At 46.5% G+C, this 15,944-nt stretch overlaps 2 protein-coding genes across 2 annotated transcripts in view; both read right to left on the reverse strand.

The window, feature by feature from the left end:
- LOC146975373 (neoverrucotoxin subunit alpha-like) overlaps positions 1-8,224 on the reverse strand; it is an 81,696-nt gene extending 73,472 nt beyond the window's left edge. Inside the window, exons 1-4 of the mRNA XM_085796617.1 lie at positions 8,202-8,224; positions 7,987-8,160; positions 5,977-6,023; positions 2,155-2,693 (exon numbers count right to left, since the gene is read on the reverse strand). Of these exons, the coding sequence (XP_085652743.1) occupies positions 2,155-2,693; positions 5,977-6,023; positions 7,987-8,160; positions 8,202-8,224 (783 nt within the window). The remainder of the gene's footprint in view (positions 1-2,154; positions 2,694-5,976; positions 6,024-7,986; positions 8,161-8,201) is intronic.
- On the reverse strand, positions 8,125-9,065 carry LOC146975375 (NLR family CARD domain-containing protein 3-like). Its single transcript, XM_085796618.1, has 2 exons — positions 8,533-9,065; positions 8,125-8,425 (listed from the first exon to the last, which is right to left on the reverse strand). The coding sequence occupies exons 1-2, from the start codon at positions 9,063-9,065 to the stop codon at positions 8,248-8,250; spliced, it is 711 nt and encodes a 236-aa protein (XP_085652744.1). The 3' UTR covers positions 8,125-8,247.
- Between the last annotated feature and the right edge of the window lie 6,879 nt (positions 9,066-15,944).

Consider the following 15,944-nt stretch of genomic DNA (forward strand, 5'->3'; position numbering starts at 1 on the left):
TGACGGCAGCTATCCAAGCCATTCAACGCCTCTTGGTCAGCTCTGGTCAGCTCTGAGACCCGAGGTCCTTGGCTGGTTTCCAAGCAGGAAATGGAAAAAATCTTAGCCCATCAAGCTTTTTGCCGATGTGATCATGCCAACGATTGTGGCAGCTAATCACACAACAAGTCTGCACCATCTCACCGGAACAAAAAAGAAAAACACTACTGAAAAGTCTCTACCGAGGAAACTCTACCATGGACACTCCACTACAACCACTTTCGAAATTCCCGCAAAGCCCACAATGCATTGCCGTTTCACCACCCCATGACATCACCCTTTCGAGCCCCATAGAGGCAAGAGAGCACCCACCGCAGACAGGTAAGTATGGAAATAGACAAAACTTTATTTTGAATGAATGCAAGGGCAGCTCCAGCAGGCCAGGCAGGTACTCCACCATGGGCAACACCAACACTGCAAACAAGCAGTTCACACACTACAAAAAGAGACACTGCAGTGCACACAGGAACCACTGCACAGCAACTGAACTGGAACACTGCACACAAGGGGAGCTAGAAATCACACTGGCTCCATAGGGACCACTACAAACATATGCGGGTCAAACCCCACTTCTGTCACTAGGGGGAGGTGGAGTGCTGCACGGACAGTAAGCTGCCCTAAAAGGAGACCGCTGGCACAGTTACATCAGTACATTAAAAGCCTTTTATTAAAACAAAATAATATTGACACAGACATTAACTAACAGGACAACATACAGGTAGTTGATATGCAGATAATTAAGACCAATGACTTATCCTCCCCCGGCCTGGTGATGATGGGGATACACCTGGAGAGTCGGGCTGCTCAGTTGGCAGGCGGGGAGCCGTTCGTCGCGACCACGTGAGGCTGAGGCGGCCGCTGGAGCACGCTGGACTGGAGCAGAGATGAGGCACGGCTACTCCCCGGTCCCTCGCTACCTAAAGGAGGTTTCTGGGCTCTCCTCTTGATACAGGACTGATCAACACGACAAACTCCCCTACTCAGCTGTCTTCACTGCCGCAGCACTATAAACTGCAAACAGCACCCACCCGCAGCACTATGTCAGATCATCTTATTTTGACAAAGATATACAGTTGCAATAAAAAGTATGTGAACACTTTGGAATTTCCTAGTTTTCTCCTTGAATTGCTTTGCTTTCTAATGGGGAAATGTTCTGTGGACTTTTTTGTATTTTTTTAAATTAATAAATTTTTTTCTTTTTGTAATTTTTGTACGTATGGTGTAAAAATGGCGCTGCATATCAGCATGTAAACATCATTTCAAAGGTGAAGTACAGTGGACGGAGCATCATGGTTTGGGGCTTTGCTCGGGCCTGGACAGTTTGGCATCATCCATCCATCATCAACAAACAGAAAATTCAAATTTGGGTGTGGCCCAGTCAGAGCCCAGACCTGAATCCAATAGGGATGCTATGGAACGACCTCCAGCTGCTCCCGTCTCAGCAAAACAACATGCTCACGTTGCTGCAGAGTTGGTAAAACATGCATACAAACTATTTACATGTAGTATCATGTGTTGAAACTTGTGAAAGGTTATTTTATTGTGGTTCGCTCCGTGTTTTTGTGTCATTGTGTTTCTCGTGTGAAGACTGTTACTGCGAGATGTGTGTGTGGAAGACGGGCTGCTAGCAGACTGAGCTCAAACTTAGCGCCCTTGGAAGCAGAAGGAGGGAGGAGACTAATGGTGTCAGTGGAGTGACAGAGTTTAATATAAAATCAGTAGAAACAGGTGAAAAGCCGCTAATGAATATTCTGAAGAATATACTGGTGATTGATCTTAGATCTGATCGGCTTTAGTCTGAACTGAATCAGCTCAGTCGTCCTCACATTCCGAAACACAAAACACTGAGATTGATGCTTTTATTGTGAAAAGACAGGAACATCAGTGTCTTACCAAAGTAAAAGTTAATATGGTTTTATCCTGTAATAATCGACGCTTCCATCTTTAAAAGAAGAGGAAGAAGTTTACAAGAATCACTGAGAAGAGTTTAAAACATCAACTGATTTAATCCATGAATGTGAAAACGTGAGTGAGAGACAGAGACAGACATGTAGAGACTGAACTGTCTGTTCAACAGTGAGATGGTTTCTGTGACAGGAGGAGACTCTGATTCACTCAACACAGAGACACTGAGGAAACAGAATTGGACCAGTAGAGTCCAAATCCAGGATAAAGAGGTTGAGTGAAGGTGGTGTTGAAGGTGTAGATGTGGATCAGTGAGTCAGAGGAGACTCTGTAGAAGGACAGAGAGCCAGCAGGACAGTCCACATACACTGCTACTCTGTTAGAGACAGAGGAGGAGGAGGAGGTGATGATATGTGTCTCTCTGTTATTGTGACAGACGTAGTAACTATCATCAAAGCAGATCAGACTCCAGGACTGATCGTTCCGTCCAAAAATACAGTCATCACTGTCTCCTTTCCTTCTGATTCCTCTGTAACTCACTGATATTTCAACCCATCCGCTCCACTCGACCTCCCAGTAGCAGCGACCAGTCAGACCAGTTGAACACAGCAGCTGACGCCACCGGTCAAATCTGTCTGGATGATCAGGATATGACTGATCCTTCTCTACACTCGTCGCCTTCCTGTTGTTGTCAGACAGTTTGATCCATGTGTTCACTGTGTTTGTGTCGATTGTGAGTGGACAGGAATCTGATGGAGAGAACAAGACACAGCTGCAGTTATTGATCATGTGATCAGTTATTGACAGTTTGATGAAGACTCATGAGCATAGGCGCCGATCCCGTGGGTGCTCCGGTGCTCGAGCACCCACTGGCAACGCTGAGCACCCACTGGCCAATCGGGATGGTCGATCAAAAAAATAAAAATAAAAAATAAAATAAAAAGAGTGAATGATTGAAACTTGTGGTGAAACTGTATCTTTAAAATGAACTGCATGTACTTAAATCGTATTATCCAATTAAAATCATTGCAGCTCTGTGCGTGTACACGTTAGCGTAATCACGTAACCAATCGGATGATCGGATTTGGCTGCGGCTAAACAAGAGGCCTTCACGTACACACACACAGCAAAATGTGAAGGTTGGCTGCGTATCGGCGGGTAAAAATGGACAAGTTTGTTATAAGAAAACTAAGTGGAACTGCGTCTACAACCACCAATGCCCCCAGCAGCGGTGGCGGCGGTAGCAGCAGCAGCAGCGGCAGCAGCGGCAGCGGCGGCGATGGCGGCGGCGGCGGTAGCAGCAGCAGCGGCGGTGGCGGCGGCGGTAGCAGCGGCGGCGGCGGGGGCGACGGTAGCAGCATCAGCGGCGGTGAAAGGGACAGCAGAAAGTGTCATCAGGGACGAAAGTACCAGGCCAGCTGGAAAACAAAATTCCCGTGGATTACATATGACGCATTAAATAACAAAGTGTTCTGTGAAGTGTGCTCTGCTGCCGACAAAATGCATGCCCCGTTACCATGTACAGGAGGACATGAGATGGATTCTTACAAGGCTTTTGTGAAAGATGGCTTTTGCAGCTGGGGCAAAGCAATAGAAAGATTTCGCTGCCACGAGAATTCAAATGTCCATCGAGCTGCTGCTAGCATCACAAGTGCTGCTAATGCCGGAGTTAATGTTGCAAATGCTCTCTCTGCCGCCAAGCAAAAGCAAATGGCTGAAGCACGAACTGCGTTGTTAAGTATTTTTTCTTCTGTCCAATATTTGGCATGTCAAGGACTAGCCCTTAGGGGTCATGTGGACACAGAGTCAAACTTTAGACAGCTGCTCAACTTGCGTGCACAAGACATCCCAGAACTACAGTCCTGGCTCGCTCGTAATGAGTCTAAGTGGCTTTCTCATGACATTCTCAATGAAATGACTGAACTATTTGCACATGATGTCCTACGAACACTTAAAGAGGAGATAAAGCGTGCAGAGTTTTTCTCCATAATCATGGATGAGACCGCGGACATCACAGTCAAGGAACAGGTGTCTGTGTGCTTCCGTGTTGTTACTGAATGTCTGGAAATAGAGGAACTTTTCATAGGATTTTACCAGACAGCTAGCACAACAGGGGATGCACTTTTCAACCTGTTTAAGGATGTACTGCTGAGACTCTCCCTGCCTGTCAAAAACTGTGACAACAACACTGAGGTCAGTGTTACGACGGCACATCGAATATGTCAGGGATTCGAAATGGTCTGCAGGCACGCGTAAAAGAACTGGAGCCTCGAGCACTTTACGTGCGTCCCACTGTATGGGACATGTGATGAACTTGGTGGTGCAGGATGTTGCCCATAACATTTCCGAGTGTCGGAACTTCATGTCACTCATTCGTGACCTCATAACGCTGATACGCAACTCCCCAAAACGACTGGCTTGGTTTCAGCATTTCCAAAGCGCAGACGGGCCGTCTCTGCGCCCTTTGTACCCAACGCGCTGGACAGTAAGAGCTGCTTCGCTGCAGTCAATTTATTCAAATTACAGCGCACTACTGGAGTTTCTTGACAACTTGTCTTCAGAAGATAAAGGTGACGCAGGCGGAAAAGCAAATGGTTTACTTCAGCACCTGCAGAAGTTCAGTACATTTTTTTCACTGAAGCTGATGTTGATGTTTTTTCTGCGCGCAGAAACAGCCAATCGCGCACTGCAACACAGCCAGCTGCATTCACAGAAAGCTCTCCAACTCATTGAAATGCTCCGACAGGACATCAAGCATCTTCGTGAAAACGGATATGAAGATTTTTGGCAAAACACAACTGCAGCTGCTGATAGCCTTAACGTTGAAAGCCCAGCCCTGCCAAGGCCAAGAAAAACCCCACATCGACTGGATGATGGAGGCGCACCATCACACAGTTTCCAGTCACCAGAGGCCATGTAGGCTACAGACAGCAGTTTTACCAGGTGATGGACACTGCAACTTCATCTTTGGATTGCAGGTTCAGTCAAGCTGCATTCAAACACATGTGCAGTATTGAGGATTTTGTGACGGGAAAAGGTGACTGTGGGAGCATCACAGTTTCATGGAGATGATCTGGATGAAGGCAGGCTGACACTTCACCGTGACATGTTCATTGACATAACCAAACAGAGGGGTGTTTGCATAAAAACATTTCGAGATGCTGTGGATTTCCTGAAAGGAGAGCATGGCGAGCCGCTACGGACCCTGCTGCCAGAACTCACCAAACTGATCAGACTTGGACTCACTGTTCCCGTGACCTCTTGCACATCAGAGAGGTCATTCTCAGGCCTGCGGAGACTCAAAACGTATCTACGCGCCACGATGGGACAGGGAAGACTCAATCACCTTGCGGTGTTGAACTGTCACAAAAACATTACAAGGAGCCGCAATCTGGATGCTATAGCCGATGAGTTTATCACGCGCACAGCTGCCAGGAGGAGCACGTTTCTCCTTAGGAAATAGACAATAGCAGACAGTGGTGAGTGACTGACTCAAAATTTTCTTTCCTTTCCTTAACAGTAAGCTGAAGATGTCTTGTGTCAAAAGTGTGTTTTGCGAATTAATGTAATGAACATAGCTTCATTGTTTCCTTGGTTGTACTGAAAAATACACACTGTGATATTGTAAATGTGCCGAGTGTAAATTAATAGGCTACTGTGTTTTTTGCTTAGGCTATGTGTTGCTATAGGTTACCTTTAATTATACGTGCAAGCGACATAATTAGTGTTACGTTGTGAAAAAAAAGTGTTACGTTGTGGCCAGTGTGCATAATAGCCTACTGCTGCCTTCAGACTGTGTCGTATTTAGTTGTGGTCGGTGACAATCTATGCAATAAAAGTCAGTTTGAGACAATCATTACCTTGGTGGCATTCATTTAATTTGAGCACCAGAAAAAAAAAATAATAATAATTGAGCACCCACGGGCAAAAACATAAATCGGCGCCTATGCTCATGAGGTCAGTGATGTGACAGTGTGAAGATGGTTGAATGTGCTGCTTTGTTTCCATGAATCAAAGTAAAAACAGACTTACACTTCCTCAGACCTGGTGTCAACCATGGGACTCCAGCAGGCTCCACCCTGAAAGGAGGAGGGGGGTCAGAGCAGCACCTTCTCTGTCAGCATGCACACATGGACATTACATGGCTCTCACACACACACACACACACACACACACACACACACACACACACACACACACACACACACACACACACACACACACACACACACACACACACACACACACACACACACACACACACACACTGTTTTATCACTGTGTTCACACGGAGGCTGGTATGTATGGATGAACACTGAGCACAGAGAAGAAGGAGCTGGAGTCTTTATCTAGTGATGATACAGAGCAGGAGGAGACCAGGAGGAAACACTTCATCATGTGTTTTCTCCATGTGAGGTCACTGCAGTGTGAGACACACACTTTCACTCTCACTGATAAATTCCACTGAGTGTCGAACGGCTGCAGATCCACTCCGACACATTACGTTTAAATTATAATCACTGTGTGAGATTCCACCGACTACGGGTCTGCTACGGAACAGCTCCAGCATCCGGCAGCCCTCCGCAACACGTACGCAGAGCTTCTATTTTTGCCGAACGCCAGAGCACGGTGCATCAGCATAGAGCAGGTCATGCAGGACAGGAAATTTTGTGCAAAATACAAAATAAAAATACACCGTGTTTACAGCAGAGCATATTTCCTGCACTACTACACTTTGAAAATGTTGTAATGGGCAGCGACCGGCCTGAAGTCAGCAGCTCGGAGGTTTTCATTTCAAATCATTTACACCATGAACAAGGAGATAGTGATTGTAAAATCACAAAATATGCAGATGGACAGGTTAGCACCGAGTTGTTTCTCTACTACTCCTCTGGATTAAATTAATTGTTTTTGGTTTTGTGGTTCACTTTATGGAGACTACAACCTGCTATATTGCGTGATTATCAGTCCCTCCAGGATTTCAGTATAAACTGTGTTGGGACGAGTCAGACTGAGACAGAGGACGTCAGTGGAGTGGGTGGAGCTTCACGGTGGCCTACACCAGTGGTCCCCAACCACCGGGCCGCGGACCGGTACCGTGGATCATTTGGTACGGGGCCGCAGAAAGATGAAATGAAAATGAAAAAAAAAAAAATGAAATTGTTTGTTTCGTCTATTTCACACTTCCGGTCGTTTTATTTTGAAAATGTTGCCACTTCCGTTTGTGCATCTTCCTGGTGCTGTGCAATTGACAGGCAGGCACAAACGTAAAAAAGAGTGAACAACACACGTCACCGGGCCGGGAAAAACTCAATAATGAGACGACAGAAGACCCGACGCCTTCCAACAAGAAGCTGTTCTAAAAGAAAAAGCACAAGTCCTGTTTAAATTACGGGTTCATTGCAACAGGTGATTCACATGCTCCAAGCTCCGCAATGTGTGTGTGGGACCCGGCCGGCTCTGCCGCTTCATCACTTCACAGAAAACTTATCTCCCTGCGTTCTGGATTCAAGCAGAATATCCTGAGATCGCCACAAAAGCACGGAAAACCTGCTTACATTACAAACATATTATGTTTGTGAAACGGAGTTTTCTGCAGCTTCAGCAGCAAAACGAGATGACAGAGTAGATAGGAACCGAGATGACAGACGGAGCATCACCCCCAGATGACTGATATTATTGTGATACTATATTATGGTGAGTTGTAACAAAGAACGTAAACGTAAGAGAAAACTAGGCTATGTGAACGTGTAGTCCTGTTAATACAGTAGGCCTACATGCAATGTAAACAGGAGAACCCCCCCCCCGCCGGGCCGCGGTAAAATTTTCCACCGGTGACCGGTCCGCGGAGATAAAAAGGTTGGGGACCGCTGGCCTACACCACCTCTGGATATGGTCTGAGTGATGTGATCTGATGTCATCAATGCACCGATCACCTGAGACAGACAGTTGTGATCATGTGTGAACGGGGTCATAGAAAATGTTCCAACTCCTCCTCCTCTATCAGACAGTGTGTGTGTGGCTGCAGCAGCCTCTCCATACCTGAGAGAGTCCAGTCTCCAGTCTGGATCCTCCAGTCCAGCAGACAGCAGCTCCACTCCTAAGGCTCCTGGATGATTATAGCTCAGGTCCAGCTCTCTCAGATGGGAGGGGTTGGAGCTCAGAGCTGAGGCCAGAGAAGCAGAGCCTTCCTCTGTGACCAGACATCCTGACAGACTGAACACACACAACAACACACAGGAACCCTCTGTCAACACCTGCTTCTGTGTTCAAGTGTCATCAGATAAACAGCTGGATGGATCCTCACCTGAGAGTCTCCAGTCTACAGTGTGGACTCTCCAGTCCACCAGACAGCAGCTTCACTCCTGAGTCCTGCAGGTTGTTGTTACTCAGGTCCAGGTGTCTCAGACGAGAGGACTGGGAGCTGAGGACTGAGGACAGAGCTTCACAGCTTCTCTCTGAGAGGTTACAGCCACTCAGTCTGAAGAGATGATTATGAGGAAAGAAAGGAATTTAACATCTGACCTGTTGCTAGAACAAAAGGGTTTTTATGTAATGATATATAAATCCAACTATCTCTACACTTACAGAGCTTTGTTGGAGGCTTTGACCACTAGCAGCAGCCTCAGAAGAGCCTCCTCTGAAGCAGAGTATTTCTTCAGGTCAAACTCGTCCAGATCTTCTTCTGATGACAGTAAGATGAAGACCAGAGCCGACCACTGAGCAGGAGACAGTTTATCTGTGGAGAGACGTCCTGATCTCAGGGACTGTTGGATCTCCTCCACTAGAGAACGATCATTCAGTTCATTCAGACAGTGGAACAGGTTGATGCTTCTCTCTGCAGAGGGAGTCTCTTCAATTTTCTCCTTGATGTACTGGACTGTTTCCTGATTGGACCGTGAGTCACTTCCTGTCTGTGTCATCAGACCTCGTAGGAGGTTCTGATTGGTCTCCAGTGAAAGACCCAGGAGGAAGCGGAGGAACAAGTCCAGGTGTCCATTAGGACTCTGTAAGGCCTCATCCACAGCGCTCTGGTAGAGGTTTGTCTCTGCAGATTTGACTCCTGTTGTTTCAGTCTTCTTCTTCTTCTTCTTCTTGGAGGTTGTTTGTTGTTGTGACATCAGGTTGACTCCAGAGTTGATGAAGGTCAGATGGACATGAAGAGCAGCCAGAAACTCCTGAACACTCAGATGGACGAAACAGAACACCTTGTCCTGGTACAGGCCTCTCTCCTCTTTAAAGATCTGTGTGAACACTCCTGAGTACACTGAGGCTGCTCTGATATCGATGCCACACTCTGTCAGGTCTGATTCATAGAAGATCAGGTTTCCTTTCTGCAGCTGCTCAAAAGCCAGTTTTCCCAGAGACTCAATTATCTTCCTGTTATCTGGACTCCAGTGTGGATCTGTCTCAGTTCCTCCATCATACTTGACCTTCTTCAGTTTTAGATGAACCACCAGGAAGTGGATGTACATCTCAGTCAGGGTCTTGGGCAGCTCTCCTCTCCTTCCGGTCCTCAACAGCTCCTCCAGAACTGTAGCAGTGATCCAGCAGAAGACTGGGATGTGGCACATGATGTGGAGGCTCCGTGATGTCTTGATGTGGGAGATGATCTTTCTGGACTGCTCCTTATCTCTGAACCTCTTCCTGAAGTACTCCTCCTTCTGTGGGTCAGTGAACCCTCTGACCCCTGTCACCATGTGAACACAGTAAGGAGGGATCTGATTGGCTGCTGCAGGTCGTGTGGTTATCCAGAGGCGAGCAGAGGGAAGCAGGTTCCCCCTGATGAGGTTGGTCAGCAGCACATTGACTGAGGTGGACTCTGTCACATCAGTCAGGATCTCAGTGTTGTGGAAGTCCAGAGGAAGTCGACACTCGTCCAGACCGTCAAAGATGAAGATTACCTGGAACTGATCAAAGCTGCAGATTCCTGCTTCTTTGGTTTCAGAGAAGAAGTGATGAACAAGTTCCACCAAGCTCAACTTTTTCTCTTTCAGCACATTCAGCTCTCTGAAGGTGAAGGGAAATGTGAAGTGTATGTCCTGGTTGTCTTTGTCTTCAGCCCAGTCCAGAGTGAACTTCTGTGTTAAGACTGTTTTCCCAATGCCAGCCACTCCCTTTGTCATCACTGTTCTGATTGGTCGGTCTCTTCCAGGTGGGGCTTTAAAGATGTCTTCTTGTCTGATGGTTGTTTCTGGTCTGTCTGGTTTCCTGGACGCTGTTTCAATCTGTCTGACCTCATGCTCATCACTGACCTCTCCAGCCCCTCCCTCTGTGATGTAGAGCTCTGTGTAGATCTGGTTCAGAAGAGTTGGGTTTCCTGCTTTAGAGATCCCCTCAAACACACACTGGAACTTCTTCTTCAAGACAGATTTGAGTTTACGTCCACAAACTGGAGCAAAATATTCTGAATGAAAACACAAGAAATAACATCAATAAGAAAATATAGCATGTTTTCCTCTAAATAATGACTATATAAACATGTTTCCCTCCATGTGTTGATGTCAGTGAACGTCTCATTTGTCCATCATGTTGAATATTTAGAGAAATCCTCTTACTGCTCTGCAGACGCTCAGCCAGCTCCTCCTGCTTCATCCTCCTCAGGAAGTTCACTGTGATCTTCACTAATGCCTCTCTGCTGCTCCTCCTCTGCTCTTCATCCTCCTCATCCTCCCTCTGACTCCCTGAGCATTCTGGGTAATCTGGACTCAGAAGCTTGTGGATCTTCTTCAGCTCATTCTTGACAAAAGTGACCATGTTCTCCTCCAGCAGCTGGAACAGAAACTCTATGAGTGACAGCATCAAACTAAAACCATGGAGCCAAACATCAGATCCATGTTGGACAGACTGACAATCCACTGGTGTCAAAGTGCAGCATGGAGATGATGGTGAACACAACAGATGTAACAGCAGCTGTTGGACATGTCCTCACCATAAATATAGAGTCCAGGTGTGTTTGATGCTGCTGGGCAGACTGACCACTGGGAACCTCTGAGCTCTCCTGGTCCACTCTGTGGAGGAATCAGTGTCAAGTCAACATCAGTACAGAGAGATAATACAAGATGGACTTTATATGTCCCCTGAGGACGTTCACAACAGACAGACACTTTGGTTTCAGACCTGGTCCAACAACACGTCGTAAAAAAACTGGTTCTTTTCTACAATAACCTGAGTCTGACTGTCAGTTACAGCTTACATCTGATCAGCTGATCCACGTCCTCCTTTAAAGTCAACACCTAAGCCCTTTGAGTCATCGCTCTTTAACGACAGACAGCTGGGTCCAGGAGAGTCTGGTCTCTGCTGTTGGATCCTGAAACAACAACACAACTGTTAATGTACATGTTGGGAGAAAAACTGATGAAAAATATTTGAAGTTTTTTAATAAGTTTCAAACAACTGACTTTTAGAGAGAAAAGCCTTTCTGACTGTTTTAAATTCTGACCTTCCATCAACAGAATGACTGAAGTTAATAGGACGATCCATGGAGAAGTCGCTCTTTAAAGACAGACAGCTGGGTTCAGGAGAGTCTGGTCTCTGCTGCTGGATCCTGAACCAACAACACAACTCATTTTTAACAGTTTTAGGTTTTTAAAAGAATTCTCTGCGAAGTTATTTTAAAGGGACAACGAGAAGTTTTGGAAAAGCAACGTGTTTTCACTCTACATTTATGAGCCTCTACTCGCACCGTGAAATTCCTTGACCGGCGCAAGACGGACTCATGTTTTCATTCATCAAGAATTAAAGTCAGAGGTTGGAAGACGATCACATACCGTCGTAGTTCCCACCATAAACGGAGATTCGGCGGTGTTATTCTCATGACTCACTGCGAAATCGAAAGTAAGGAAACGCTGGTCGGCTCGCCCAGCATTTCCACCACCACTAATAATAACAAAATAACGATTGAGACAAAACAATATATTTATCGAAAATGGGCCCATTAACAAGTGTGGATAACGTAGATTCATCCACATTAATATGAGACTTTTTTATTGTCACAGAATTTTTCGTTCTGCCGATGGAGAAACTCCTCATTGTCTCTTTGAGTTCATTCATCTTCTATACAGCTCATCCTCACTAGGGTGGAGGGTGAGCTGGAGCCTTTCTCAGCTGACTTTGGGCAGGAGGCGGGGTTCACCCTGGACAGCTCACCAGTCTATCACAGGGCCAACATATACACACACACATTCACACCTATGGGCAATTTAGAGTCACCAGTTCACCTGCATGTCTTTGGTCTGTGGGAGGAAGCTGGAGAGAACCCACACATGCACGGGGAGAACATGCAAACTCTACGTCAGATTCATGAACGTGTTGTTAAATCAAGAATGCCAGAGAAGGTGAGTTGAGAAAGAAAGTTAAAATGCCCAAACTAAAATCTAAAGGGAGCGTCAGCAGTGGATGCAATAACAGAAAGGAAGATGTATGGGAAGCTGTCAGTCATTCACTGAACGTGTGTCTGAGTTATAACTCAGTTTTTAATGAGAATCATTGAAATTTGACTCCACAGGAAGAACGTTCAACAGAAACTCAAAAGCTCTGAAATTTAATTTTGTCTCTTACATCTGAGCAGCTGATCCACGTCCTCCTTTAAAGTCAGCACCTAAGCCCTTCGATATGTTGCTCTTTAAAGACAGACAGCTGGGTTCAGGAGAGTCTGGTCTCTGCTGCTGGATCCTGAAACAACAACATAAGATTCAACATATGATTTGTAAAATAAAAAAAGTCCCTGATGATTTTATTTTACAAATCATATGTTGAATCTGTGCTGACCTTTTCTCTCCTCTGCTGGTTTGGAAACCTTAACATCAAGTCAAAAAATGCACTAAGCAGAGTGATAAAAACAAGCAGCAAGATTTTGGGAGTCCAACAGTGTACACTAACAGATCTGTTCAACAGGCAGATAATTAGGAAGGCTAATGCCATTCTTTCTGACAGCTCCCATCCCTTGCACTCTGAATTTCAGCTTTTGCCTTCTGGCTCCCGATTCAGACTTCCTTGTATAAAAAGTAACAAGTACAAGCACTCCTTGATCCCTACAGCCATCTCCCTTTTGAACTCTGTACAGGGTAGGAGTCGTACCTGATTGTTTGACTGATATTCTGTGGCTCTGTTTCTTGTTTCTCGTGATGTTGATAATGATGATGTAGATATGGAGGATACGCATTGATGCACTTTTTCGGTCATTTATTTATTTATTGGGCTCTTTTAGTCGTGCCACTGTTGTTGTTTCAGCACACTGTATTTTACCCCCCCCCCCCCCCTTTTTTTTAATTGTGTGTCTGTATCTGTGTTCTTTCTTACTTGTTGTGTCATGGACTATGTTCCACTCAGCTAAACAGTCCCAAGAATTCCAGGAGACAGCTTTGTTACTTCCATGAAGTTTACTTGAGATATTTGTGAAACTGCAACAGAATACAGTAAAACATTTATTAAACAAACCTGATACAGAATATCAGTGTAGCTAGCACACTTGGCTAATATAACAGCACAACATGTGATAAATACAATAGAGCTAACAAAGCTAACTGGGCCTTGCTTATGCCAATCAACATCTTAGCTGACACAATCGACAACACAATTCAAAATGAGTAACGTCTCAATGTTACATACTGAAGAATACTTACAAACGTTGCTTTAGCCAAGAACAGAGAGAAAGAAAGGCGGAGAAGGCGGAGCTGTCAACTGAGAGGTCACATCCTTAGCTGATCACTGCAAATGGCAGCCTCTACTTTCCCAGAATGCACCAGTTCTGGGTTGCTATGGTTACAGACATAAACAAATGGGACTAGGCTGCTGACTAACTAACAAAATACTTTCAAGCAACATGACACTCCCCGCTTGGGGTCTTTAAAGAACCCACATTACTTAACAGAATCAGTCTTTGGAGAGAGAAGCAGAACCACTTCTGTAATGGGTCGAGAGAAAGTCTTTCTGGTTTTATCCTTGACGACTTCCACTTCAACTTTCCGAACCAATCCATCTTCTCCTGGAAAGGTTTTTGTGATGATGCCCATAGGCCATTGATTTCTCTTTGCCTGATTATCTTTCAGGAGGACGATGTCTCCTTCTTGGAGGCTCGGCCGTTTTCCTTGCCACTTGTGCCGAAGCTGCAACGTCTTGAGGTATTCGTGTTTCCACTTGTTCCAAAACATGTCTGCTAGGCCCTGAACCCGCTTCCACTCCTCTCTGAAGAGATCCACTTCCTCAAAGCTGCCTGGCGGAGGAGGAGGTGCAGCACCTGTCTTGAGGGTCAGGAGCATTGCTGGGGTGAGGATGAGAGGCGATTCCGGATCCGATGACACGGGAATGAGCGGTCTAGCATTCATGATTGCAGCTACCTCAGCCATGAGCGTCGTCAGAACCTCATGCGTAAGGTGAGACTTCCTTTGCTCAAGCAGCATACAGTCCAAAATGCGGCGGGCGATGCCGATCATTCGTTCCCACGCGCCGCCCATATGGGACGCGTGCGGCGGGTTAAATACCCAGGTGCACCTCTGTGTATCCAGGTACTTTTCCACACTGTTGAAGCCTGGATTGGTCTTGTCCATCTCCAGCTCACGGGAGGCACCGATGAAGTTAGTTCCGCAGTCAGAGCGGATCTGCTTCGCGGGGCCCCTGACTGCAAAGAATCTCCTCAAGGCGTTGATGAAGCTGCTGGAACTCATTGCCTCAATTACCTCGATGTGAACTGCCCTTGAACACATGCATGAGAACATCACAGCCCATCGTTTGGAGTTGGAGACTCCTCCTCTTGTGCGGCGTGAGACGATGTCCCATGGTCCGAAGACGTCGACACCTACATAGGTGAAAGGAGGTGCTACTTGTAGCCGTTCTGCTGGCAGGGCTGCCATCTGCTGATGTTCGGTCTTTCCCCTCAGCTTTCTACAGGTGATACATCTGTGAAGCAGACTGCTGATGCAGCGTTTAGCTCCCACCAGCCAGAACCCTGCTGCTCGAATGGCACCTTCGGTTAGATGTCTCCCTTGGTGTTTCACTGCTTCGTGATAGTGTGACACAAGCAGGGTTGCGAGATAATGTCGGCCAGGAATGATGATGGGGTGAGTCTCGCTCGTGGTCAGACCTGATTGTCCAATCCGGCCTCCTACTCTGAGAAGTTGGTCTTGGTCCATAGTGGGGTGCAACTTCCACAGGCTGCTAGAGGATGGAATGTTGGACCCTGAGTTAATGCACTTAAGTTCCTCTGTATAGCACTCATTCTGAACACTCTTCACAATGCACACTTTAGCTCTCAGTAGCTCTTCTTCTGTAGGGCGACAGATGTGCCACCCCCGACATCCGTTCTGGGTAGAGTGGGCGAAGGAACGAGCTACATGGATGAGGTGCGCTATGGCTGTGAGGAGAGTGCTGAACTTGGAGAAACGCTCGAAGCGTTGTGGAGGTACCACGTCTCTGGAAACCTGAGTGAGACTTGTCACCACCTGAGGACGCACTTCCGAGTCGGTGTCGGGATCGATAAGGTCGTAGGTCTCTTGAAGCTCAGATGACTGCAAAGACATATTATGGAGAAAGGCTGGTCCTTTGAGCCACGTTGTGCTGCTAAGCAGAGCTGGTGTCACAGTTCTTGACCCGATGTCAGCTGGGTTGAGGTGCGTTGGAACGTACTTCCACTGACCGGAACAAGGGGATTGATGGATTCGCTGGATCCTGTTGTGTACGTAGACATAGAATCTCCTTGACTGGTTATGGATGTACCCCAATACTACCTTACTATCTGTGTAGTAGGTGATGTTGTCAAATATTGTGTCCATCTCTGTGACTACCATCTCGGCAATCTCAACGGCGAGTACTGCCGCACAGAGCTCGAGTCTCGGGATAGTCAAGCCAGGCTGAGGGGCCAACTTTGCCTTCCCGAAGACAAAGCCAATCTCAGTCTGCTCTTGGTGGCTTGTCACCTTGATGTAAGCCACAGCTGCTATTGCTTTGACTGATGCATCTGCGAAGACACAGAGTTCTCTTCTCAGAGCGCCTGAGGTGGAGAA

Source organism: Trachurus japonicus, chromosome 13 (genome assembly GCF_045865225.1).
Source record: "Trachurus japonicus isolate A0001 chromosome 13, Traja_1.0".
Classification (NCBI taxonomy): domain Eukaryota; kingdom Metazoa; phylum Chordata; class Actinopteri; order Carangiformes; family Carangidae; genus Trachurus; species Trachurus japonicus.